This window comes from Pyxicephalus adspersus, chromosome 11 (genome assembly GCF_032062135.1).
Source record: "Pyxicephalus adspersus chromosome 11, UCB_Pads_2.0, whole genome shotgun sequence".
Taxonomy (NCBI): Eukaryota; Metazoa; Chordata; class Amphibia; order Anura; family Pyxicephalidae; genus Pyxicephalus; species Pyxicephalus adspersus.
In genome coordinates this window covers 4,848,119-4,864,717 of record NC_092868.1, presented here as the reverse complement: position 1 = coordinate 4,864,717, position 16,599 = coordinate 4,848,119, and the positions used below count along the sequence as shown (strand labels likewise).

Sequence of the window (16,599 nt, the reverse complement as noted above, 5' to 3'; positions counted from 1 at the left end):
GCGTAGGTTTCCTCCAGGTACTCGGGTTTCCTTCCAAAAACATGCAGTTAGGTTAATTGGCTTCCCCCTAAATTGACCTTAGGCCATGTTAAAGACATATGACTATGGTAGGGACATTAGATTGTGAGCCCCTTTGAGGGACAGCTAGTGAAATGACTATGGACATTGCAAACCTCTGCCTATGTTGGTGTTATATAAATACTGTGTAATAATAATTACACCCGGGGTACAGGACAAGATAAGAGGTACTGTGCAGAGTCCACACATACAGAAAAGGAAGAGATAATGAGAATTACACTCAGGGTACAGGACAAAACACATTTACTGCATTTTTCGAAATACTGATCAGCAGGGAATAAATTGAGAAATGTATTTTTACTTAATTTTGTTGTTGTACAGTGTACCTGGTGCTCAGACATCACAAAGGGTCACTAAAGCAGATAGGGTCACTGGAGCACAAAGGAGTAGTGAAGGGCTACTGAAGCACCAGTCATTGGAGCACAGTGGCAATTGAGCAGAACTCATTGCTGGAGAATGAAGACGATGAATGGAGATGCAGAGATGTCACTGAAACACAAAGGGTAACTAGGGACAGAAGTCACTTCAGCACAAGAACTCAAAGGGTCGCTAGAGTTCAAATGGTCATTAGAGCACAGAGGATCACTGGAGAACGAGGCACATACTCTGCAAGGTTGCAGTGACATCTAAGAAGACATTATTATGAAACCTAATAAATGTAAAGTGAGCATTGGGCGTTTAAAAACAAATATTTTTTCTTCAAATATATCACTGCATTTATTTATTTTTGTTTTAATATTTATCTTTTGGGGGATCAGACATCAATACCTGATGAAAATAAATTGTGAAGCCACACAAATGTTTGCAGACTGGTCCGTCTGCTATAAATATATTTCTTATGAAGATTCATATTTTTAACTTCTTAATAAATTATATCAGAAAAAGAAATCTTCTTTCTGTGGCTTGCAAATTGAAATGAAAAAGTTAACTGCAAAAGATCCTTTGACTGTCATCCCAACGGCAGCAAAACATTCAGTTGTATTGTATTTTGTATTTCTTCTTTGTGTTATTATAGGACTGTTTGCATGCAATGTGACTGTCAGAAATGTATTATAGTTTTTCTAAATTCCAAAAAAAAAGTAGAACATAGCATTTATTATAAATATTCATACTTTGAACATGATTGCCACTATCCTGTTTCAGTTTTTCTAGCATAAATTCACATTTTTGACCCATATAGTGCTGGCATTGTGGGATTATGTGAGCTGTGGCGTCCTCTGGTGGCTGACAGTACTTCTTGCTCACTTCTTTCATAAACCATATCCACCATTCATGGTCAGATTTGCAGAAGTGTCTCTGCATTGTGCATTCTGTGGCCTAAAAGACTTTATGTCTCTTTTTTTTTCAGACTACACGAGACAATCTTTACACATTCACCATGGCTCCTTTTCCTGCATCCAAAGGTTCAACAATAGTCACATGTTGGGTTTGTGTTTCCAATAGTCTCTAAGATTTGGAACATTTATCTGTATTTTTATTATTATTTTGCTGTCTGTGTAGCATTGGGGAAAATTTACATTCACTTTCTGTTCAAAAAGAGTCAACTGGATGTATGAACAAATGTCCCGGAGAGGAGACCCCTTGGCTGTCCAAGGAACAAATGTCACTAATAGAAAATAACTTAATTTATGAAATAAAGTTTTGGATTTCTCATTTTTTTCCTGGTGAAAATGATCAGCAGGACAGACATGGAGCATAGACCTCCCCAACAATGGAAACAGCAATACAAAACTGGGGTGTATAACCCTCCCCACCCTATCCAAAAGGGTTTGAAGATTCTTTGATAAGATACACTTCAATTAAACACCAAGAAGGTACCAAAATATGTGAATCACTATGGAATGGAGTTCACTGCTGCTCGGCCAGCTGCAAAGTTTTGGAATATACTTGCATATAAGTTCCAAGCCAATGTGGTAGCGCCTGGTCTATATTGTGCCAAAGACAGCAAGTTGTTGATAGGAACATGGGAATTATGTGTATTTATCTTTTTATGTTTAAACCGAGCTAATGATTGGATGAATGTCTTGTTTCTAGTTAAGACGAAGGTCTGCTGGTGTGTTGATAGAGGTAAGGCCATTGGTATGATGATAACGATGAGGGGGAGGAACAATTGGTATAGGCAAAATGATGAAGGAAATTGCCATTGGTATGGTATATTAATGAAGGAAAAGCCCATTGGTATAATAAAGATGGAAAGACCTCTTAGCATGCGTATTATGACAAAGGGGAGGGCCATTGGTATGGTCATAATGATGAAGGAAAGGGCAATTAGTGTAGGTATAAAAACGAAGGAAAGGGAAGGGAAAGGTTATTGGTATGGGTAGAATAAAGAAGGAAAAGGCAATTGATATATATAATATATATATATATATATATATATATATATATATTACAAAAGGAAAGTCCCATTGGTAAAGTTATAGGTTTAATGATGAAGGAAAGGGCAATTAGTGTAGGTATAAAAACGAAGGAAAGGGAAGGGAAAGGTTATTGGTATGGGTAGAATAAAGAAGGAAAAGGCAATTGATATATATAATATATATATATATATATATATATATATATATATTACAAACGGAAAGGCCAATTGGTAAAGTTATGGGTTTAATGATGAAGGAAAGGGCCTCTGGTGTTGGTATAATAATAACGGAAGGGCTATTTTCCCTTGGATAGAGATAAAGGGAAGGGCTATTATGTGGTCCTGTAAGTACTGTACAGACATAACACTAGTAAAGAGATAGTAAAGTGTCTGAAATGAGTCAGATTCTGGTGGACTGTTAGTTGAGACCCATGCGGCTGATTATGTTAGTGCTGAGATCACAGGAACAATCATGGAGGGGAACCCATTCCAGGGATGAAATTGTGGCTTGAAAGCTTCAGGTGTTTGGTCCTTCCTGGGGTTTTCAACTAACCCAGACCTGTTATTGTCAATACCTGAGATTGGGAACTTGGATTCTATAGTCAAAACTGGGTCAAAATAATTCAATTGGCAATGGGAAGTGGCACCATGACAGAAAGCAGATACCCCAGGAGGCTCTACATTTTCCATAGACCAGAAGCATATAGACAGAATTCTGCCACCAGGAGGTCAGACTTGCAGAGGCAGTAGATGTATTTCTAGGTGAAAATTGTTTCAATTAGAATACATTTATTTTTAAATTTAGGAACCGACACCTCTGGATGACCAGGCACAGCCAGTGGTGGTGACCCACCATTTATTATCATTCATTAGAAGGCTCACCTGCACCTTCATCTCTGTTTCTATACTGACTGAACAAGTCTTATTTGTCCTAAGAAAAGGTTACCACAAATCTAGTGAGCTCCTTACTTTCTGTTTGCATCTCTGAAATGAGTGTTGCCAGCCCTATCTGGTGGACTACAGACCTCCACCCACTGCTGAATCCCTCTAAATGCATATTCTTTCTTAGCAAACAATGTTGCTTTCTTGGCTCCCTAGAACTTGCCCACACACTGAGTATCAGTGAAGGATTCCTGGAAATGTATTTCTTGGTACTTTAACGTCAACAGGCACCAAGCTCCCTGGCAGTTGTTCCCTTTGCAAGCCATGAACATGACCTTAGGTGGAGGTTTGTGGGTAAATTTGGGTCATGCCTGGATACACCCATTAGTCACATAGGGTTTCTGCTTTATGACAGAGTCCATTTAAATGGACGCACGATGACAACTATGGAATGCATAAACCACAGCGCTGGGATTCCATACATGGGAGGGTGACAAGTGACCTATAATTGTACTTTGCAACCAAAGGGTTATACTGTCAGCTCTGATCTGAAACCTCTATTGGCAGGACTGGCATTTTCTGCATAGCAAGATATAAGACTGACACGTTGGTGCACTTCTAGCGAACTCTGTGTCCTCTGCCTGACCTCCCATACAGCGCTAAATATAGCCGGAGCATGCCAAGCGTGAACGTGATTGTTGAAAAGTGAAGAGATAACCCGTGTCACTTCTTGAAATGGAGCAGATTTCTTTTAGGGAGGCCCAGTTCTAACGGAAATAAAATTCCTGACATATTGAATATCCCAGGGACTGTCACCAAGGTGTTGTATTGACCGCAGCTCTGGAGAATTATGTTCGGAGGAACCCATATCTTGGAACATGAGGCATAGGGTTGCCAGTCTGGCCAGTAAACATCAGACATATTGCTAGGGCTGCCAAAAAGGAAGACAAGGAGTTCTTCTGTACCAGGCCTCAATCAGGAGCATGGGATTTACAATGCTGGAAATTATAGGCATGGGGGCCCAGGATGTTTACCCAGTATGGGGCCCAGAAATAGTTACATAGGTTGAAAAAAGACATGTCCATCAAGTTAAACCACTAAGGAAATAAAGAAATCACAGATTTAAAACCCCATGGACATATTTAATCCAGAGGAAGGCAAAAAAAAGCCCTGGTACAATTTGCTCCAAAAAAAAATCCTTCCTGATTCCATGAGGCAATCGGATGTTCCCTGGATCAGCAGCCTGTTATCTTTACTTTAAAGCTTTTATCCCCAGTTATATTCTGTGCTTCTAAAAATCAGCCAGCTTTTTCTTAAAGCAATCTATAGAACTTGCTGAAACTAGGAAGCCTATTCCAAATTTTCACAGCCCTTACAGTGAAGAATCCCTTCTTTATCCAGAGCTTAAACTTCTTTTCCTCCAAATACAAGGAGCGCCCCCTTGTGCTTTGTAATGACCTTACAGTGAAGAATCCCTTCCGTATGTCCTGCTTGTTGCCAATGTTAATTATTAAGGAAAAAACAATATGGCTGGTATTTTTTTTCCAACTCTTCATGAATTTTTAGAAGCTGGGGGAAGTGTTTTCAGCAAACGTATCTCTGTAAAGGCATGGGCGTATATGGGGCAACACAATGGCAATATGCCGGCAGTCATGGATAAATAATCATTACAATACATGGGTACCAAACAAACAATGGCAGCCGTACATAAGAAGAGCCCAGTCTACCATTGTCGCCCTATCTTCATACTCAGCACTGCAGCATTAAAGTAGAACTAAAGCTCCGCTTTAAAAATCTGTGACCTAGGCCAGGCTTTATTGCAGAAAAGGAGAGGACAGGCGATGTCCCTTCTGCAATAAACATTCTTACCTGCTAGATCTCTCTTTATATCCGTCAAATGAACCTGACACATCCTGGCTTCCTCTGAGGTTACCAGGACTAAATGAATGCCTGGGAGTTACATTATCCTGGCTAATCAAGATGGCTGAAAATTGAGAACAAAGAAAAAAGATGGCGACTGAATGGGTACAAGAGTATGAATAGGGTTTAGTACTGCTGAAGCCTCTATGAGCCAGTTCATTTCTTAATATTCATATATTGGATCTGTACCAAGGAGATAGAGAGCCTGCTATTATTGAAAATTCTGGATCCCATCCGGGTCCAATGGCTTCAGAACAATTCCAGGTCACTGAGCTTTAACAAGACTGAGGTTTAAGAGATTCTAACTGATCAGTGTGATTGTAAAGGTGTCCTGAAGCAATGAAGCCAGAGACAGCCATGCTGGCGGCATTTTTACAAAGCAATCAGCAATGTCAGGTTTTGTGTTCCCATCAGCACTGAAATAGTTGGAGATTTAAAGCGTACCTAAACTCAGAATCTTCACTTTACATAAAAGGGTAGACAACGCTTTTATGTAAAGTAAAAATGTTTTTTTTTTTAAATGGGTGCAGCACCGCCCCCTAATTCATGGTCAAGAATGAATGGGAGCGCAAAGACCTAGGGCATACCTACGTCAGGCATCTTTGGAAGCTCTTGGGCATGTGCAGAAGGAGCCTTTTTGTTCAAAGAGAAAAAGTCGCCGATCTCATGTATGTGCAGTTCACCCGATCTAGCGCCTGGGTCGGGTGACGTAGGATGAAGAACCCAGAAGAGAAGACGAAGATGGCGGCACCCGGAGCGTATAGATAGATGCCAGGACAACATGGGACCCGATACAGAACACCCCCGGAGTGATCGGACTGCCCTGCGGAATTAAAGGTAAGTGTATTTTTTTGAGTTTTGAGTTTAGTTCCTCTTTAAATCCTCAGCAGAGATTCGTGGTGCGTGAGCGCCACCTGCTGACCTACAAATGGAATAGCTCCTGCTTCAATTCATCCAGGATTTCATCTTTCATCTGCTCTGGTGACAGCTGCCTTGGATGGGATTTTTTTTATATTGTAGGGACTTTTTCCTAATTTCTGTTGTGCTTCTAGGACAGGAAGTGCAGATAAAAAAAAAGAAATGTGTTTATTCAATGACATGAAGGAACCCCTTCTATAATTTCTATATCCACAGCTTACAGAACATTAGCGTGGTGGTCCGTGGGAAGAATGTCTCTTACATTGTTGGCCATTGGGAAGAATGTCACCCTTACAGATAGCCAAACAGATCATTGGGGTCAGTGTAACTGATCTAAGAATTGCAAACAGGTAATTGCTCAAGGAACCCCTAGCACCCCCTGGAGGAACCCTGGTGGAGTATCACTGATGTAGGGAGCAGGGCTGTCCTCATTGTCAATGTCTTGGCAGCGCTCACTCAACAAAGCAGATCCATGACACCCAGCACTCACATTGCAGCCTTTGCTTGCACTGGGCGTCATTGAATCAGAACAGCTGAGGACATCCTGTGGCAGAAAGGATGTACTGCAAGGGAGGCTTCCAGATAAAAAGATCGATGTAGGTGTTAACCTTACTTTTTACAACAATGCTGCTGCATGTATTTTACTTACCGTAGCCTGTTTATTTATTACAGAACTTCCACTTTGAAATTTTGTGTCCAGTCCTTATAACGGAAAGGGACAGACGATGTCCTGAAATCAATCATATTCAGCGCTTGCTTGCTTCCCCTGCAGCTGCCAGGCCTGAATCAATACTATTATTATAAATAATAAACAGTATTTATATAGCACCAACATATTATGTAGCGCTGTACATTAAATCGGGAATGACATCATCATGCCTCAGCCAATCAAAATGGCCGTATAACCAGGAAGCGGAAAAAAAGATGGCGGCGTCCACAACAGAACTGGGACTGGTGAGTTTCTTTTAAAAAAAAGGCTTTAGGTCCCCTTTTAAGCTCTATTCGCCAATGTTTTCACACAGGATTCACATAACTTTCACCCAGGAGTCTCATTTTTCTCATTTAAATTATGTGAACTCTGTTTACTTATATGTTTCGATTCACAAAGTTCCCTGCTCACAGGTAGCCATTTCCTTCATATGACTTGGGAGTCAGCAGGCAGGGAGGTTTCACCCCACGACCGACATTCCCCTCACAGCTCCTCCTCACAGATGTGACTTTCCTCACATACAAAATGGCGCCTGACACTGAATCGCCCTAGTAACAGTACCGCCCAGCCAATCAGAAGCCCCAGCCTGAAATAAACTCCGCCTCTCTTTTGGGCGCGCCGCATGCTCCTCGCCTATCTGAACTACCAGGCAAGCAGCTAGGACGTTTTTTAGGGTAGAAGTTACGTAAAGTGACGTCAGCTCGTAAACGTGCGTTAAACCTGAGGTGCCCTTCTCCTGTGCCCTTAGCTGAAGGTGACGTTCTTCCGGCGGGGTATAGCTGCACTTCCGGTCTCTGTGAGAAGTGACATTGAAGCGGACGGCGAGGCTGAGGTGAGGGGCCGGGGCTCCTGTGGAGGTGGCGGGCACACATTACAAATACCAGGAAGGATTGGTTATGGGAGAGCAATGTAACCCTGGGCTTAAGTGTGAGAGACTGGGTGGGGAAGAAAAGAAGGGCATTTTCCTGTATGGGAGCTATGAAGAGGACCTGTCACCGCTCCAGGCACCTGAATCATCTATGGGGTTAGCCGGAGTCAGGGCCTTCTTCCTATTTGCTGCAGCTAATGGCATTTAATCCCCTATGGCTGCCATAAAGCAGCTTGTCACCCATCATGGAGGCCTCGGCTTTCATCAGACACCATGACCAGTCTTCTGACAGCTGCCTGAGGCAAGAAATGGCTGTAAAGAGAACCTGTCACTGCCCTGTGTATGAACCTGCAGCATGTTACACTTATTGTGACCCTGACCTTCCGCTCACCCCACCCAGCTCTGCTGAAATCCATTCATTACCTTTTATTATTATCTTGACATGGTACTGTGGCTTCTGAAAGCTCCATTAGGAAAGAAAATGGGGTTTAAAGAGAACCTGTCATTGCCCTTCTTCTTCTGCAAGGGTTCTGCATTGTTGACCTTTCCTGCCCTCCCTTCCCCCAGCGTCTGCAGCCGTTTGACATTAAGCGTACCCAAACTTAGAAATTTCAATTAACATAAAAGGGTAGACAACAATTGCTTTAAAAAAAAAAAAGGTTGCAGCACTGCCCCCTAAATGACAGGATGAATGGGAGCTCAGAGCCTCCCGGGATACCTACATCAGGCATCACTGGAGGCTCTTGGGTGCTCCTGTGCGCAGAAGGAGCATTTTCAGGAGCATTTTTTTCCCAGCCTTCTTCACCCGATCTCATGCCTGGGTCGGGTGACGTTGGAAGAAGAACCCGTAAAAAGAGAAGAAGGTGGTGCTGCCTGGAGTGTTTGGTAAGTACTATTTTGCCAAGGAGGGGCATGCAATGTCTCCAATACAGCAAAACAAGCTTACACTGGCAGCTCAGTGTACAATCTCAGCCATACATAGGTGCTGGGAATGAATGGCCGTATGATCAGTGTTGAACCCAAAACCTTTTTTCAGCTGGTTGGGAAGAAGCTGTAGGTGGGTGGCAGCCCCTGTATTCTGACCTAACTTTCAGTAAACACCCAGGTAGTGCGCCCAGCTAAAATGTGCCAGGGGGAAAAGACTGTAGGTGCTGGGAATCACTGAACATTCCTGTGCATTTGTGGGAGCCTAAAAAGTTAAAATCTAAAGCTGCGTACACACTTCCAATTTTTGTCGTTGGAAAGGATCTTTCACGATCCTTTCCAACGACAAGGGAGTGCACGATGCATGAACGGTGCTGTACATACTTCTCTCTATGGAGAGGGGAGGGGGAGAGTGACGGAGCGGCACCCTGCTGCGCGCTCTCCCCTTCCCTTTCATTAGGATCGGCTGTCGTCCATCGTCCGTGGATCCGGCAGGTCGGTCGTCCGGACGATGGACGACACCGACTGTACACACGGCAGATTTTCGCCCGATAATTGGCCGATGCCGATTATCGGGCGATAAAAATCTGACGTGTGTACGTAGCTTAACACTTCAAAGCTGATCTGTCCTTGTCTCCTGTGGCCTTTTTAGTGATCCTCTAAATCAGGGTTCCTTCAGAGATTGCTGGGGGTTCCTTGAGCAAGGAGCAGTTTGTTCCTCTCAGGTCAGTTTAAGTGACACCAATGATCTAAGTGACACCCATGATCTGTTTGGCTATCTGTAAGGGTGACATTCTTCCCACTGATCCCCCGTTATTATTACTACACAGTATAGAGTGCCGACATATTACGTGGCCCTGTACAAAGTCATGTCACTAACTGTCCCTCAAAGAGCCTCACAATCTAATGTCCCTACCATTGTTATATGTCTTTAATACAGTCTAAGGCCAGTTTTTGGTGGAAGCTAATTAACCTAACTGCATGTTTTTGGAATGTGGGAGGAAACGGAAGTACCCAGAAAAAACCCACACAAACACAGGGAGAACTTGCAAACTCCATGCAGATAGTGGCCTGGCCGGGATTCCAACCTTGGACGCAGCGCTGCAAAGGCAAGAGTGCTAACCTCTGAGCCCCTGTGCTGCTACATATGTTATTATACTGTGAGCTGTGGATATAGTAATTATAGAAGGGGTTCCCTGAAGTCCAGAATGGTATTTCAAGGCTTCCTCCATGTTAGAAAAATTGTTAGGCTGTTCTAGAATGAAGAATCTGGCGACAAGCTCTTACATTTGTCCTACCATGCCGTCATCCTGGCTCATTTTATAGGCAGATGGGTTCACCAGGTCCATCCTACCAGGACGAAGGACGATGCCCATGTTTCAAAATGTCAATGTACCCAGTGAGATATTGATAGCATTCTTTTAGATTTCAGCTGCTTGTGTTTTATTTCATTTCAGCAATCAAAATGGCAGACGACATTCGTACCAAGATTGAAAACTACAGGACTGCTCCATTTGATGCCCGTTTTCCTAACATGAACCAGACCAAACATTGTTACCAGAACTACCTGGGTAAGAACTTCCTTCCCCTTTGCTTGGCTCGTGTCATTTCGACAGTTTAAGCTGTGCATGTGACAAAAATACACACAGAGAATTGCAGTGTTCTCTTCAAAAAAAAAAAAAATAAATGTTTAAGATTGGTGGGAAGAAGCTGTGGAAGGGGCAATATCTGACACATTCATTGTTATGAGTTGTTACCCGAGGAAACCAGGAACCCCCACAGTATTCTCCCATAAATCTTAAGTTGGGTGGGAGGAAGCAGTAGGTGGGTGGCAGCCCCTGTATTGTGGCTTAACTTTTCAGTAACCACCAAAAAAGTCGGGGCAGTGCACCTGGCCTGGGCAGAACACTGCCCTATAATGCCTTCAATTGTCCCCTATACTTTGTTCCCATTTTGTAATGCCCACTCCCTTAGCATGTCTCATTTTTCCATCGTCTATGTGTTATTCAACTTTTCAATAGTTGCTCACAAACAGCCGATTGATTAGGAAAAAGTGCTGAGTGGTGAACCCGGCTAAAACATACTGGGAAGTCTGGACTTGGATTCTTTTCCAAAAAGACGTGTGATAAAATGATCAGCAGATCAGAGTTATTTTGATCGCAACCTTTCCTGTAACAAATGCAGGAGAGTCCCGCCTCTCCTTTACCTCCCATGCTTCCTATTGCTCAGCAAAGCTGTCAGTTATACCATAGGACCAATAAAATCATTTTAAAGGGCAAAGGTCCAGGGCTTGACATAAGTATGCATTAGGCCCATAACTCTGGATCTACAATATGTTATTGTCACTGTAAGCAAACTTGTCCCTTATCTGGTTTACCCGATGGTAGTTTTACGGTAGAATTACCCCTGTTGTCCTTTACTCCCACCATTCACCTATGTGACTATTGCATGCATCTTATTAGGGAGTGAAGACTGTCATTCCACTGCTGCTTACATCCGGTTGGTCTTGCTATTGCCTCTCATTTTGATCTTTACAGGAGGACCCTGGCAACAGACAGCCAGTCTAACACACATCAGGCAGCAATGTGGAACAGCAACCACGATGACCAAAGAACATGGGGGGGGGGGGGGGTCTGTGGTCTCTATGGAGCAATCCAAAGCTTCTCTTGAAGTGAGACTTCCCCACCTAGCAACCATTAGAGCTGAACCCTAGCCTAATTTTCACTTCAGTCTTACACATTTGTTTTGGCTAATCGTCTGTGTTTGCTTACTCTGATTTCACCACACAATATCAGAATCTCAATGGCAGCAAGTAAAATAGGACCGGACTCGGAACTAGGGTTCCTCCAGAGGTTGTTGGGGGTTTCTTGAGCAATGAGCATTCTGTACCTCTCAGGTCAGACTAAGTGACACCAATGATCTCTTTGGTTATCTGTAATGACATTCTTCCTAATGGCTAGCAATGTAAGGAATTCTTCCCACTGACCTCCATACTAATATACTGTGAGCTGTGGATATAGTAATTATAGAAGGGGTTCCCTGAAGACCTCATAGTTACTTCAAAGGGTTCCCCATGTTAAGAAGCTTGATAAAAACTGATCTAGCCCTTTCTTCTCCAGCCTGACTGTCCCTAGCCCACCCCTTTCATTCATTCAATTTTGATTGTTTAGTAATTGAGCATCACACGTTATTACCCGAGTTTCCTGTTCTCTGGGACGAGGTACAGAACCCTGCCAGTCCCTCCCACCAGCAGTGATCTGTCTGCATTGCAAACTGAAACACAGAGACCTAGCAGTTATGTTACTGAGTTTATAAACAGATCTGTAATAAAAATAAAAAGCTTTTATTTTGTAATTTCATTCACAATTTTATTTTGGTCAGAAACGAACTACTAAAGATATTGAGTAAACCTTTGCATCAGACAAATGCTTGTTTGAATATAAGAGCGCAAACCAATTTTATTTTATCTGGTCTTTCTCCTCCTCATGTGACCGATCTCCGCAACCAATTCTCTTGGCGTATACTCTGTCGCAGGCTCTGCGTATGTCATTAGCAGTCCCACGTTCTAAGTGAGGATACCAAGGACCATCCAACAGCCCAATACAAATCGAGAGTTCCAGCTGCCAGCAGGAATATGATAAATAGTGCTGTATAGAGGCAGCATGGAAAAATGAGCTTTTAATACAACCTTTAAAGTTTTCCTATCTACTGAACTGCTTTGTAGGACAATAGGCAACTCCATGATCAGCCTGAAAACATTCTTCTCTAGTAGGGTTATTAGATCTCAGATATCTGCCTTTCAGTTTAAACTTTGACCTAAACCTTGTTTTCTGAAGGTGACATTTTATTACGGGAATGTTTTGCACGTAAAGCACAAGTGCTTTTATTGTGTTTTCATTGAGCTTTCAATCCACATGGCTTGTAGGGTTCTTCGACGCACCCAGTCAGTAGTTTGCATTCATAATACCTGCACTTCAAACCTTATCCATTGGCCTACTTCAAATGGGTGTCAAGGCTAAATGCCAGTTAAAATGCTTGTATTTCAAGCAGAACTTTAAAAAACAAAAAACAAAACAAAAAAAAACACTCTACTTTCCTGTGACCCCCTTCTATTATTATTACACAGTATTTACATAGGACCATCATATTACGCAGCGCAGTACATAGTCCATAGTCATGTCACTAGCTGTCCCTCAAGGGAGCTCACAATCTAATTTCCCACCATAGTCATATGTCAATAATTCGGAGAAGCCAATTAACCTAACTGCATGTTTTTGGAATCTGGGAGAAAACCCACACAAACACAGGGAGAGCCTGCAAACTCCATGCAGATAGTGCCCTAGCCGAGATTCGAACCTGGGACCTAGTGCTGAAAAGACCAGAGTGCTAACCTCTGAGCAACCGTGCTGCCCCTATTCCTCTGGGTCTTCCTTCGTTTGGGTTCAGCGCTGTCCTGTAAGCTACCTTCCTTTCGACTGGGAAGTAGCGCTGGGGTGCTGCCATCCTCCTCCCTGTTCTGTCTTCCTTTGGCTATGTCACCAGATCTCACACTATGTAGGCAAACCCATAGGCACTGTCATTGGGCTGTATGGGTTTAGTTTTACACTGTTTGATTACATTAGGCTGTATTTGCTTTATGATGTGAGCTGGTTGATCTGTAACTCTCATCAATCTGTTGAAATATTCTTCCCTCTGTCTTTTTGTAGATTTCCACCGATGTGAGAAGTCTTTGACAAACAAAGGACAAGATCCCTACCCATGTCAGTGGTATCAACGTGTATACAAGTCTTTGTGCCCCAGCGGTTGGGTAAGTCTGCACATTCTCCTGGTCACTCTGTAATCTCTATACAGGTTTTAATATTAGATATTACTTGTCTCTGATGGAACTACAAATCCTGGAATATCAGTTAGTAATGCATGAATGTCACTAGGTGATTGTAAATATGTTTGAGTGAATTGCGCCTTTTATTAGATATAGTTCCCATACATAGATATTGTGCTCTCTGCTTCCTTTGCGTTATTTTCCTCTCTAAAGTGACTTTGGCACTGGTTAAAAAAAAGTCATTCTTCACTAGCAGAAAAGCACCTTCATTATAAAACAAAAAAAAAAAAAACACCTTTACTCATGGAGAGCTCTTGATCCCTCTAGATTTGTGGAGGCATCAAGGGCTTTTCATGGGTAAAGGTGTTTTTTTTTTAATTCAGTTACATTCAGTCCCAGATTTCTTCTACCTGGTACAAGGGAACCACTGGGTACCATCATCTTCCAACATCACCCTATGTCGCACCGCGCAGGTACAAGAACAGGTGAAATGCCTTCCAAAAAAGTCAAAAGAAATGCATGCGCAGTGAGATTAGAACCCCAGAGTGGCGTCCTGATGCTGAAACCCACCCACTCTCCCATCGTAGGTCTGAGCCTGGGATAGGAGAGTGGGTGGGTTGTGTCCAGAGACTTAATCCGCCAACTGCCTGCAGCCTGTGATCTGTACGAGGAACAGCTCTGGCTGGTGCGGAATCCTTCTTCTGAACCCACTGGGGGGTGCACTGGGCCGCAGGCCTGGTGTTGGGGACCCCTGCCTTGTATTAAGAGTTAGCCACCCTTTTACATAAAGTAAAAACAAAATGTGGTTATTGGTCCACTTTAAGCTCTGGCAGCAGGAAAAATCTTCACATGACACTTGCTGCATGCTTTGGCTCCACCCTTATGTCCTAGCCGTGCCTTGTAGTGATGTAGGAGCCACAGTGTGCAAAGGTGAACCAGACTTCCAGGTGTGTTGGGTGTTGTGGTTTTACTTATCATCCCACACCTCACCTAAGTGTTCTGTTGTGGGAAAGTGGTTGTTGGATGAACCAGAGTGTGCAGTGGGGGACCAGGCTCTGACACAGCTGTATATATATATACCGTATTTTTCGGACCATAAGACGCACTTTTTTTCCCCCTAAAGTGGGGGGAAAATCAGGGTGCGTCTTATGGTCCGAATGCATATTTTTTTACTTACCTGTATCCCCGCCGGTCCCCGCAGCCAGTGTCCTCCTCTGTGTTCCTGTGTCCCAGCGTGCGGCACTTGTGCCCGCCCACGAAGGCGGCGCCGATTGGTTTGATGAGTCCGATCGGCGCCGCCTTCATGGGCGGGCACAAGTGCCGCACGCTGGGTCTCAGGGAAACACAGAGGAGGAACACAGACAGAGGCAGATAGCAGCCAATGTCTGTGTTCCTCCTCTGTGTTCCAGCGTGCGGCACTTGTGCCTGCCCACGAAGGCGGCGCCGATTGATTTCATGAATGCCGATCGGCGCCGCCTTCATGGGCGGGCACAAGTGCCGCACGCTGGATCTCAGGGGAAATCAAATGAATTTTTTTTTCTTGTTTTCCCGTGCGGAAAACCTGGTGCGTCATATAGTCCGGAGCGTCTAATGGTCCGAAAAATACGGTAATAAGTTTGAAGGCGAATGTTTGATTTGTATATATGGGTGTCACTAAAAATCTCTCATGGGCAGCGACCAATGTAAAAGGATCCCGTTTATGTCCCTAATGGGAAGTCTAATGCCCCATGAGGAGCACAAAGACATTTTGCCAGTGCATCTCATAGCACTCTCATTGACCTTTGTTGTGTTGTATTACAACTGTGTTTGTGTGCAATTGAGAATAAATGGCACAACATTGCGAGTGATTTTTTTTAGTCAATTGTGTAGGAGGTGTAAACTGGAAATGGGATTCTTCTGGTGTTTAGAATGACATTTGATGCACACAAGGTTTGTTATGTCATTTGTGGCCCCTGTAAAATATATATAAATGTTATTATACCCCAAGGTCATCTATACCATTAAAGTGTTGTGTGCTTGGAGAGATTTATCCTTGCTTCCTGTGAAAAAAAAATAATCTCTGTACCATATCTTGTAACTGGAAAAAAAATCATTTTGCTTTATGGGATGGATTCGTGCTTTAGCTGTTGTGCTTAAAGTAAAGTATAAAATGTTGCTGTTTTTCTGATCTTGTTCTGTGTTTCATCTGCAGGTGGAGAAGTGGGATGATCAGAGAGAAGCAGGCACTTTCCCAAGCAAAATCTAAAAAAGGATCTAGGTTTGATGTGAACTTGATTCCTGTAATCTTGAACGGCACGCACGCCAGATCGGGTGGTTTAGCCAGTTTCGTCCACTTAAATTAGCATCTGTTGTAAATCAATGGAGAGCATTGAGTACTTATTGTTTCTATGTCAATAAAACATCTGAAAATTATACCTACTGTAATCTGTTACATGGAATGCATACATCTCGAATGATATAGACCAGGGGTGCCCAACAGGTGGATCGCGATCTACCGGTAGATTTGTGCGAGTAGATTGCGGCGCCCTGCCTTTCAAAATGAACTATATTGCGCACAGGAGTTATTGAGTCCAAGTTTTTATTGTTGGTGGATATTTTGACTTGGTTATTTTAAAGGTAGCTCACAAGCCAAAAAAGTTTTTCGCACCCATATTAAAGACAATCTCTTCAGTGCCTGTTTATTAATGTTCAGTTGTCCAACCGGTAGCCATCGATTGGACTCAAGCCCAGGTCGCTGTACAGAAGGCTTTTTAAAGTGTGGAACTAAACTTAAAAAAATCACGCTTACCTTTAATTCCGCAGATCCATCAACCCATCAGGAAGTGCCTTCGTTAGGGTCCCTTGTCGTCCCGGTATCCTTGCTTGGTGAAGGGGAAGCCAACAGCACCGCTACTTTGTTCACCCCCCTTCCGGCTTCTATGTACGTCACCCGACCACGGGCCCGAAATCGGGTGATGTAGATTGGGGGGAAAAAGATTGCCAAACTCGCCACGCATGCGCAAGATCTTTAATTTTTTTCTCCCATTCACCTCCCTGGCGGTAATCCCGAGTGTGGCCCAGGGTGAATTTTCCATATCAAAAGTGGGAGGGAGTTTAAAAGTCCTACCTGGTTCCCACGT

General features: G+C 43.2%; 1 protein-coding gene across 1 annotated transcript; it reads left to right on the top strand.

Moving 5' to 3' along the window:
• Positions 1 to 7,546: 7,546 nt before the first annotated feature.
• Positions 7,547 to 15,892, top strand: COX6B1 (cytochrome c oxidase subunit 6B1). Its single transcript, XM_072425879.1, has 4 exons — positions 7,547 to 7,698; positions 10,116 to 10,229; positions 13,365 to 13,465; positions 15,672 to 15,892. The coding sequence occupies exons 2-4, from the start codon at positions 10,124 to 10,126 to the stop codon at positions 15,723 to 15,725; spliced, it is 261 nt and encodes an 86-aa protein (XP_072281980.1). The 5' UTR covers positions 7,547 to 7,698; positions 10,116 to 10,123; the 3' UTR covers positions 15,726 to 15,892.
• The last annotated feature ends 707 nt before the right edge of the window (positions 15,893 to 16,599 follow it).

Bases quoted from the DNA above. Each gene is read 5' to 3' on its own strand.
- COX6B1 (XM_072425879.1), top strand. From the start codon at position 10,124: ATGGCAGACGACATTCGTACCAAGATTGAAAACTACAGGACTGCTCCA. The intron at 10,230-13,364 runs GTAAGAACTTCC...GTCTTTTTGTAG, and splicing joins TTGTTACCAGAACTACCTGG to ATTTCCACCGATGTGAGAAG. The intron at 13,466-15,671 runs GTAAGTCTGCAC...TTTCATCTGCAG, and splicing joins CTTTGTGCCCCAGCGGTTGG to GTGGAGAAGTGGGATGATCA.